Raw genomic sequence first — 11,038 nt, forward strand, 5'->3', positions numbered from 1 at the left:
TGAGAGAGCGGGTCTAGCCACAAATAAAAAATCTATTGAAAATCTCCTTAAGCTAGAACCAATTAAGAGGGCCTACCTCTTAGAACGTTATTCTACTTGGTGATGATCATGCTTCCTCACTCCAGATATCTTCTATTTCCTTCCTTCGAATACCTGAAACAAGAAAACAACAACAACATCAAACGTGAAAACATACAATATTGTATTCAGCCTACTTTATAGGTCAAGGAACATCAAGCCATAAATATGTAAAATGAAACTTCATGTAGGAAATCAATCAATAGTTGCATTTATATAAATCAGAAAGAGATTACAACCGGTTCCTTGATGTTGTTGGTCTCCCCCAATGTATCTGGGTTCCCACACTTCTTCTAGCACTTCATGGATAGACCCAACAATGGAAGTTTTAAGGTCTCTTTTCCTCTAGTCTCAAACCAAACCGAAACACACTATTCTCCCTCAAACATACTCTAGAAAACTACAAGCTATGACTCGCTAATCATTCAAACTCACTCCAAAGCTCCAACTAGCTTTTGCTTGGGGGAAAGAGAGGTTTCTATAGCTTGGATGGATGAGAGATGGTTCCTCTCATCATGGGAGAAGGTATTATCCCTTGAGTTTGTTCCATCCTAATAGGGGAACGGAGCCCAAACTAATTTCCTCAGCTCCATCCGGCCCAACCATCTGTGAGACTTCCATTACGAAAATGCTAGACATGGAAGCTTCAGCTCCTTATTTAAAAAACCTTCCAAAAGAGGATCAACGCGACTAGAAAAGGGCTCAGTCACTCCATATGGCACGAGGGCTATTTTTAATCTCTACAAATCGGCACGATGAGGAAACTGGCCAATAGCGTTGGTCTTGTAAACTGGGATAAAAGGAAAATTTGTGGGAAATGATGCAAAGGGGAATTATTTTTCTCATGAAGAGGGACATATTAGGAGTTTCTTCATGATGGGAACGTATGTCGGGTTCACTGTAGAGGTCATCCAAGATCGTGGATGGGGATTATAAGGACAGGGACAAAATGTTGTGTAACACTAGGAGGTAGGGTTATCAATGCGATTGGAGAATTAAAGCCACTGGATTTCCTTATTATTCAAGTGACTAGGAGTCCATATCACTAAAAAGGCAAGTTAGCTTAAGGTTTTGGGCACTTGGAGTGGTTTTTTAGTTCCTCAGGGTCTTGTAGCTCCTGAGGAAGGCCAGTAAAATTTCAGTTTATTGATTCCACTTCCTTAACTATACTTAGGATATTGAGTCATGTCGCAGTTGCTCTTATCTCATGTTTATCCCAGCAGGCCGGTGAAAGTGGGTAAATGTGAGAGGGGTGGTTACACTCTCCTATTGAGTGAATCAACCACTTTATCCTCTTTTCTCTTGATGTGCTTGATGGTAAAGTCATATTCATCAAGGAATTACAAACATCTAGTTTGTTTATCATTTAATTTTTTCTACTTAAACAAATGTTTCATACAACTATGGTCCATCTGGAACTCAAATTTTCTTCCCATGAGAGAATGTCTCCACGTTGCAGTGCATGCACAGTGGATATATGCTCCAAGTCATAGGTTGCATAATTATTTTCATGCTCCTTGAGCTTCCTTGATTCATAACATATAGCATTCCCATTTTGGGTAAGCAACCCACCAAGTCCTTTCTTGGATGCATCTATATACTCATAAAAACCTCATTTAGATTTAGAATATTTAAGTTATGTGCACTAGTTAATAAATATTACAATCTCTATAAATTATATTCACATTTTGCATTCCATTCAAAATTTATTCCTTTGTCCACATGGGGTAGCTCAAGTGGCCATGGCCGTGGAAATGAAATCTCACCGAACCGGAGATCTTGGTTTTGATTCTTGTGCTACCCTCCCTGGAAACGGGGTGAATAACGAACATGTAAAAACTCGAAAATGAGAGGGTCCTACCTAAGCTTACAAAAAAAAAAATTATTCCTTCATTTTGAAATGAGGTAATTGGATGTGCAATCTAGGAGAAAAATTAGAATATCTTGTAGTATTTGTCTAGATCCATAAATGATCTTACCTATAAAATATTATTTAGTGATAACCCTTTCTTTGGTTTCCTTAATTTTTTTTGGGTCCATTGTTATGCCCTCCTCTAAGACAATGTGGCATGTTATCACACAAACTTGCACTTATTTAGATAAATTTTGAAAGCTCAATTGTGGGATGAGTGAAACTCAAGAGGGGTACATCATCACCTCACCAACCTTCTTCTCAATTTGTTCTAACTCTCCTTCAGTTTAAGGGGGGCCTCCTTAGGTCAAAAAATTTAGGATTTAAGGAAACAAAACTCAATCTGATAAGAAGAATAAAACTTACAAAATGGTGGTAATCGTTATTTTTCCAATAGTTTGGAAAAAATGAACCTTGTTGTAATTTAAGGTTTCATTACTACAACAAAAAACATATGGTTAGGTTAGATTCCAATAAAGAAAATCTTACATGAAAAACTAAACTAAACTAGCATGCATATGATAAGAAAATTATAAAAGAAATAGATATAAGATGATGGGGAAGAAATTTTTTCTTGTTATTCCAATGGATGATGCCTTGGGGCCTTAAATGAGATTCAACAAATAATATTGAGTAGAACGATTGGGTCAACTTCAAGCTACAAAGGGAAGATCCATTGTCAATCTGTAGATCTCGTTTCTCTCACTATCAAGAAGGTATTAAATATTTCAAGAATTGTTAAATATTTCAAGAATTGTGAAAGCTAAGCATGCATGCAAATACACATATCAATTTATGTTTCAAAAGCTTATGGGCCAATGAAAACTTTGGAAATATAACAAAGGACTTCCCTCTTTTGTCCAAATGGTTTACCATAGATTTATTGACCCATGTTTTTGAATTTCTAAAATTGTGTATTATATGCTACAAAATTTGCTTCCATCATTTTTTTTTCCACACATTAAGTGACCTTAAACCTTGTCATTTTCATTTATCCATGGCCAAAAGGAGGAGTACACCCCTAAGAATATCTATATGAATGTATATGTTTATTGGAAATATCATATATTGATGGGCACATGGTATTGAAAGGTCAAAAAAATTAGTGTGCTAATGAAATACGTCATGATGATTGTCTTATTACAGTAATCGAACCATATATATACCCTTTTTGAATGATTACAATATTATCACAAGTTCCTTGCTCCATGCTCATGATTAAAGTTTGATAGTAGTTGGAATTTCTATATATATGTCAACATTTTGAGGCTTGTGGTGGTAATGAGGCACAATTTATTATGTTATGCGGAACTTAATTTATGAATATGGATTATGTTGCAATGTTATAAGTTATATACAAGGGGTGGAGTTCATGTTGACACAAATATTTATAGTTATTATTATTTGTTTGTAAAGTTTATATTTGATTCATACTCCACTGGCTCTATGGTCTACAATGTCGAAAATGGATTTCTGTATGGTTTATTGCATAATAGTTTAATTGGGTGAGCCACAACCCTCCCCATAGTATTGACTTAGGGTTAGTTTTGTCTAGGATTGGACCACATGACCTGCGAGGATTAAACCTCGCCACCTAACCCTTGGACCATATCCTCGAGACTCAGAGGTCCGAGATTCATAAAAAATCAGTTCAGTGTTGCTATACCTTCAAGATATTTTGATAAATAAAATAAAATAATTGATAATGTTCTTCTTAGGGTTCAAGTTTAAAGAGTAAAGATCAAAACTCTATAGACAAAGCAAGAAAGCAACAATCATTTCAATCTCCATACATAATAAGATAAACTCATAACATGAGACCAAGGGAGAAAGAGATAATGTAAAATATGTCGCTCAGTCAAAAGGGTAGTTGGATGACAAGTTGTTGCATGTTCAGATTTCTTGCCATACATTGTTTAGTGAAAAGGAACTTCGGAGTTTGCTTCCCCTCCAAATATTCATGCTTCTTTTTGAATTAAGTCTATGAAACACACCATAAAAAATAGACTTTATGCGATTTATTGAAATGTTGCAATATTTGTTGAACCAAGTTCAATTCCAATGGTACACTCACCAATTGATCATTACTAAGTGTCAAGGCTGCTCAAACACATATAATGTTGATTTTTATAACAAAAGAACCTGAAGTAATTATGCGGTACAATGTGGACCAGCATGAGAGTATGTAATGAATAAAACGTTTCCCTCCCCTCCTTGAGTCAGTGGGACATATATTTAGACTTTATTGGCTCCAAAGTAGCCATTGTCTATCAACTACTCCCTTTTAAATTTTTTGGTAGTACACAACGTTGGGTTATTGGCTGCACATTTTGCGATTCTGGCTTTCAATATTGGATTCTTAGTTACACATTGGTAACTTTTGTTCTAAACAGCAAGTATTACACATCCTTGGATCAGTGATCATGGTCTTCTGTTCGGGCTATTGCAATGGTCTCATTCCTACCTGTGAATTGCTTCACAATTCTGATATTTTTTGAATTTGAATCCCAACAATGTTATTCAGCAATAATAATCCACACCAGAAAAATTACTGATGAATTGTTAGAAATTGTTGGCGCAGCCCAGAATGATAATCTTCTTCTCCGCTTGCTATTACCAATAATCTCTACAGGAACAAAACCCTTCCTTGATATGATGGAAGCGATTGGCATCCCTCAAGACAATTTCTCTCATGACAATCCTGGAGATAAACTTGGCAGCAGTATGACAGTCACCACACACACGAAGGTTCTTGACAATTCGTATAGGTGTTCCTGGTGGTGTACTAATAAGTCCAAACGCTATGGTTAGCTTTTCACTATGGTGGCAGAGTAGCTGTACTTTCTCCTCCTCTGCAACATCATGCAATGCAAAATTTGTGTCAGGGAAATATCCTAATGCCTTCATTGGCTCTGCCAAAGATTCCAATGTTGCATAAATCTTTTCTGTTTGTGGGTGTGATTCGTCTCCTACAAGAAAAGTATGAATCTTGTTCTTGACCTCAATCCAACTACACCCTGGTTGCTTTTTGACACCTCTGTCTTTCATCTTCATTCTCAGTGCAGCAACATCATCCCACCTGCTTGCTGCAGCATAAATATTCGACAGGAGGACATAATTGGCACCATTTTCTGGTTCCAACTCGAAAAGCTTTTCTGCCACATGCCTTCCCAATTCCACGTTTGAATGAATTCTGCAAGCACTGAGCAAGGCACCCCATACGACAGCATCGGGTTCAAATGGCATTTTTGTAATCATTTCTTCCGCCTCATGCAAATACCCACAGCGCCCAAGAAGATCAGCCATGCAAGAGTAATGTTCCACCGTAGGTGTGATGCTATAGTCTCTACTCATAGAGTCAAAGAAATGCCAACCTTCGTCAACTAGGCCTGCATGGCTGCAAGCAGATAGAACACCAACAAATGTCACATGATCTGGCTTCACGCCAGCCTCCTCCATTTGTCTGAAAAGCTCGAGTGCCTCATTACCATGCCCATGCTGGGCATATCCTACAATTGTGGTAGTCCAGGAAACCTTATCTTTTATGGGCATTTTATCAAATACTTGGTGGGCATCATCTATGCTACCACATTTGGCATACATGGTAATGAGAGTATTCCCTAATAAAACGTCTGACTTAAAAATGGTTTTAAGGATGTGTGTGTGTATCTGTTTTCCCTGTTCTATGGTTGCTAATCTGGTGCACGCACTTAGAATGCTAGTGAAAGTAGACTGGTCTGGTATTGTGCCTGACCTTAACATTTGGTTAAAGAGTTTGAGTGCATCCTCACCTTGTCCATTCTGCTCATATCCTGCAAGGATAGCATTCCAGGATACCACATCTCGCTGTGGCATATTATCAAAAAGCTCGCGTGCTTCTTTAACTTTGTCATTCTGGGCATATGCAGTAACAATTGCATTCCACGAGATTATATCTCGCTGAGGCATCTTATCAAACAATCTGCGTGCCTCCTCAGTTTCACCCATTTGGGCATATCCTACAACCATTGCTGTCCATGAAATTGCATTGCGTTTGGGCATTGTGTCAAACAGTTGGCGTGCGCGATACACATTTTGATTCTGCACATAACCTGCAATCATCGTGTTCCAAGAATACAGGTTTTTATGAGGCATTTGCTCAAACAATCTCTGGGCATCCTCTACTCTCCCACTTTGCATATATCCTTTAATCATCAATGTCCACGCTACCACATCTCTCTCAGGCATTTTGTCAAACAGATTGCGTGCATCCTCTATCCTTCCATTTTCCATATAACCAGTAACCATGGCCGTCCATGAAACCACATTTCGTTCAGGCATTTCGTCAAAAATTCGCCGTGCCTCTTTCACTTTCCCATTCTGAGCATAGCCTGTGACCATTGCAGTCCACGAGAAGACATTTCGTTCTTGCATTTTGTCAAACAGATGGCGAGCTTCCTCGATTTTGCCATTGCGAGCATAACCTGCGACCATAGCAGTCCACGAAACCACGTTTTTCACCGGCATTCTGTCAAAGAATTCTCGTGCATCATTTAAATTGCCTTTTCGAGCATATCCAGCAACCATTGAAGTCCAGGAAAAGACATCACGTTCAGGCATTTTGTCAAATAGTTGGCGGGCTTCCGTCATTCTCCCGCTCCTCGTCAGAGATGCGATCGTGGAATTACTCGAATAAACGTGGGTATTCGAGCAAAGCGGCGACAACCCATTTATTTCCTGCTTGGGCATTCGTTCAAGATCTGCCGCAGTAGCAGTGGAAATGTTTGAAATCCGGCACATGGAGGTCTGATGCCTACCAATAAACAATTTCATCCTCTGGGATTGTTTCCAGGGAATAAAAATGACCTTGGCAAACATGGCAATACAAGTAACTGTTAGTTCTGCCAGCGCTAAAGTCTGGTTGAATGTATTCACGTTGATTTGTATCATTTCGGCTTACCATGGACACTTTCAGTTTAAAATAAATCAGCCAATGGTCAATCCATCTCCGCGACATTCATCGCATAGCATTTTAATTCTCTTTATTGAGGACAATATACAGCAATTCACGCAATCAGGGGAAGGTACCCTGCACATTGTTCGCTTGCAGCTGCTGACCAACAATGATGAAGATAGAATCAGTGAAGTTTCTTCAAGATGGAAATCAATATGATGGCATGTTCACAAAGGTAAGGATCCAGCTTGAGAGATTTTTGTCTGTGATTTGTGGATTGTCTGTTAGGAGGTGTATATATCAGGTCTTTGGAGGTTTATTTAGGAAAATTAGAGCAAGATCAAACAGTGGTAAAATCTATCTTAATTTGGTGGTCAAACCATCCCTGTTATTTGTCAATGCAGGCAAAACCATGTTAGCTCAAATTACTCACTAGTGCAAGATAAAAAGGCAAACTTTTCACTCCTCCCACTTAAGTCTGAGTCTTGGACTTTTACAAGAGTGTAATTTAAACTTTTTATTTTAATAAGATTTATTTATTTATATTTATTTTAAAATAATTTTTCAAAATTTAATAAAATAAACCATTTTATTGGTTAAAATGTTAAAAAATAAAGTATATATAAATATTATTTAATTATTTATTTGTGAGAATTTTTCCAAATTGTATATGAAATATATAAAATTATATTTTTTAAAAATATTGTTTTAATATTTTAAAAGTGAATAAAATTTGTCAAAATTTATATATTTTAAATTTATATTATGTGAAATTTATAGATTAGAAATTTTCTGGGCAAAAATTTAACCATGTTAAGAGTGAGTGTGGTTCAAGTTAAGTGTGATCCCTGTGTGATTTTGATGGTTTAGTGTGGCTCAAGCTAAATGTAATTCCAATTTATATATTTTAAAATAAGTTCAAATTATATAAAGTTTATAAGTTAGAAATTTTAGTGTCAAAAATCTAACCATGTTAAACGTAAATGTGGCTCAAGCTAAGTGTGATCCTTGTGTGATTTTGATAACTTAGTATAGCTCAATCTAAATGTAATCCCTATATGATTTTGATAACTTAGATATTCCTAAATCTAAATTTCTCAAGCCAAAAATTAAATATGTTATTATTTCAAAACTCCCACAACTTATTAAGCAAATATATCTATATATCTATATCTATATATAAATATTTCCCTTTCTAATTGAGCACTGAGAGAGTTTTGATAAATATATAATTTTGATCAAGTTTTAGTAAATATAAGATATAGAAAGTGTATCCAATATTTTTAATAATAATAATATTAAAATATTTTTTAACTAAATTTAAAATTATTATTTTTAATAAAAATAGTATTAAGATACCCTGATGCTGGTGACATCAACCTCCACGATGCACCCTCTGAGCTCCCATGGCTCATAAATCCATGAACACCCTCTGAGCTCGGCAAGTGCTATTTCGTAGACTATTGCAACATTAATGTGGCCTGACATGGGGCCGATATAAGACATTACAACACGCAGCGCGGTGATGAGAGAGAAAAAAAAAAGAACGGCGTGTTGTAATGTCTTATATCGGCCCATGTCAGGCCACATTAATGTTGCAATAGTCTACGAAATAGCACTTGCCCTCTGAGCTCCCATGGCACATAAATCCATGAACCTCGACGTGATACTTTGGTGGCGTTCACATGTCAGTCCAACTAACGGCCCTGCCGAGCATTCAAGCAAGGAGTTAAGGTGGCCACCTCGCGACTGCAGGGCACTTAAGACCTTCATCCACTTGGTGGGCTTGTCAATCAGCTACGCGGTTATTATTCATGGCCGAGAAAGCTCATGCCTTATCCTCCTCTGTGAGCGAAGCTCTACACTGTTCCAGAGTCAAGCCGCCATTGTTAGCAATCACTACCACTCTCTACATGCTCACACCTCCTTTGGCCTGCATGTCCATGCCTTCTACTGAATGCATGGTCCTTCCCTCTGGTGCCAACACTATCAATCCCTCTACTACATGTACGCTCACTACTCCTATCACCTGCGAGATCATTCCTTCTACTATTTGCAAGTCCACGTCCTTTGGCTTGTTGGGGTACATGCACTAGCCGTAGACTAGCTGTAGACTAGTTATGTTGGTGTACATGCACATAGATTAGCTCTAGTTAACTTATTGCTTGCATGCATACGGCACACCACACTTAGCTTTAGTTAGCTTTAGTCAGCTGCATGCACAACTAAGCTTAACTTAGTTGCTTTTGTGTATTTATTCTAAACCTCATAATGTAGAATTTACTTTTCATTCTTTTCTCAATTCTTGCTCGCTTTCTTCTTTGCCTTGCAAGCTTGTTATTGTTTTACAGATCTAGATCTATCTGTGTTTCTCAAAATCTTACATGGTATCAGAGCACAGGGATTTGTAAATCAGTGCACAAGCAATTTATTTGCAGGTTCAGAAGATTGAAGCAACAAGAAAGAATGGAGTCTAAATTGGAGTTTCCTCAATCGGCAATTCTCACTCCATATAACTATTTCGAATGGAAGCCAAAGATTCAACTTCATCTCAGAAGTAGAGGCTTATTTCGAATAACCATGGAAACGGAAGTTGAACCAACATCGGCAGTGGAGAAATCAAGATATTTCAATCGCATGGACGAGGCCTTCGGCATCCTATGTTTATCTATTTCTCCATAACTGCTATTTCATGTTGAATCATGTTCAACTCCAAATCAGGTATGGAAAATTTTGGAAGAATTGTTTGGAAAACAAGATGAAATGCAAGGTCACATTCTCGAAAATGAGTTAAACTCATTAGATCCGAGAAACTTTGAGAACATTCAAGATTTTTTCACAAGGTATAAAGCTTTGTTGGTGCAGCTGAATGGATGCGGGATCGACAAATCCAAGCAAGAAAGGCAGTTGATTCTTTCCATTTTATCAAAACTTGGTCCAGAGTATGCAGTATTCGTTTCTACATTCCACACAGTCAGATCTGCAACTGGTGCAGATTGGAAGCCTCCCTCACTGGATACTTTTATTCAGTCTTTGATGCATGAGCAAGATAAGCTCATCAAAATGGGCACACTTAAAAATTCCAAAGCGCATGCACTCACTGTGCATGCAAAAGGAAAGGCAAATCCTAGATCCCCCGATGGATCATCTGGCTCAAAGGAAAGGAAAGGAACGAAAGGAAAATCAATGTGCAATTATTGCCACCGTGGTTTTCATCCTGAATCTGCATGCATGAAGAAGACTATAGATCTTATGGCGCAGACACTCCAACAATACAATCTTGAAGACCACATTCCTGAGAATGCTAAGAAGAAGTCTGAGGAAAAAGCACCCGATCCAAGAGAAAAAGCACGTCATCCAAGAGGTAACGGGCATGCTTTGATTGCTCTTCATTCTGCACCACAAGAATGGATCATCGATTCAGGAGCTTCACATCATATGGCTTCTTCAAAGGAATCCTTTTCTTTTCTGCATGCATACTCAGGTCCTCCCATCCTCATGGGGGATAATTCTGCAGTTGCAGCAACTGGACAAGGAAGAGTGAAATTCGAAGATGGAAGGTTTGAAAATGTCTTGCATACTCCGAGGCTTGCTGTGAATCTTCTCTCAGTGTATCAGATGACGCACACAGGCAGCGGAAGGAAAGTGGAATTTACCCCAGATTCCGTGAGCATCTATGACATGCAAACTAATTTGAAGATTGCATCTGGCAAGGTAAATGATCAATCTTGTCTGTATACATTTTCTGATTTTGTTCCTCAAACCTCTGTTAGATCACCAGTTGTTGAACATCGAGATCAGACTTCTGCACAAAAATGGCGCAGCATGAGTGATATCTTTCATAATCCTGCCTCTATCCCTCTATTTGAGGAAAATCCGCAAGCACTCTTAACTATGGAGCCATCCATGCCCATGCATGCTTATATAATGCATGGATCTGATCCACAAAATTATGCAGAAGCAAATGGGCATCCTGAATGGGAAGCCGCCATGGATGAGGAATATCGCCTGTCTCTGGACCAGAAAAGTCTCTCCGGCCACCACCCACCGCCGATCAGGACCCTGGAGAGCCCAAAGGGAAATCTATCCATACGAAGAAACTTTAACATAACGGC

At 38.1% G+C, this 11,038-nt stretch overlaps 1 protein-coding gene across 1 annotated transcript; it reads right to left on the reverse strand.

Annotated features, from left to right (window-relative positions):
• Nucleotides 1–4,097: 4,097 nt before the first annotated feature.
• Nucleotides 4,098–7,328, reverse strand: LOC149237071 (pentatricopeptide repeat-containing protein At4g16835, mitochondrial-like). The gene is made up of 2 exons (XM_089372588.1): nucleotides 6,930–7,328; nucleotides 4,098–6,835 (listed from the first exon to the last, which is right to left on the reverse strand). Exons 1-2 carry the CDS (start codon nucleotides 6,984–6,986, stop codon nucleotides 4,604–4,606), a joined length of 2,289 nt encoding a protein of 762 aa, XP_089228714.1. The 5' UTR covers nucleotides 6,987–7,328; the 3' UTR covers nucleotides 4,098–4,603.
• Between the last annotated feature and the right edge of the window lie 3,710 nt (nucleotides 7,329–11,038).

The sequence above is a fragment of the Pinus tabuliformis genome, chromosome 8 (assembly GCF_031772625.1).
Source record: "Pinus tabuliformis cultivar Carrire ecotype Pingquan chromosome 8, CPIR1, whole genome shotgun sequence".
In the NCBI taxonomy this organism is placed as follows: domain Eukaryota; kingdom Viridiplantae; phylum Streptophyta; class Pinopsida; order Pinales; family Pinaceae; genus Pinus; species Pinus tabuliformis.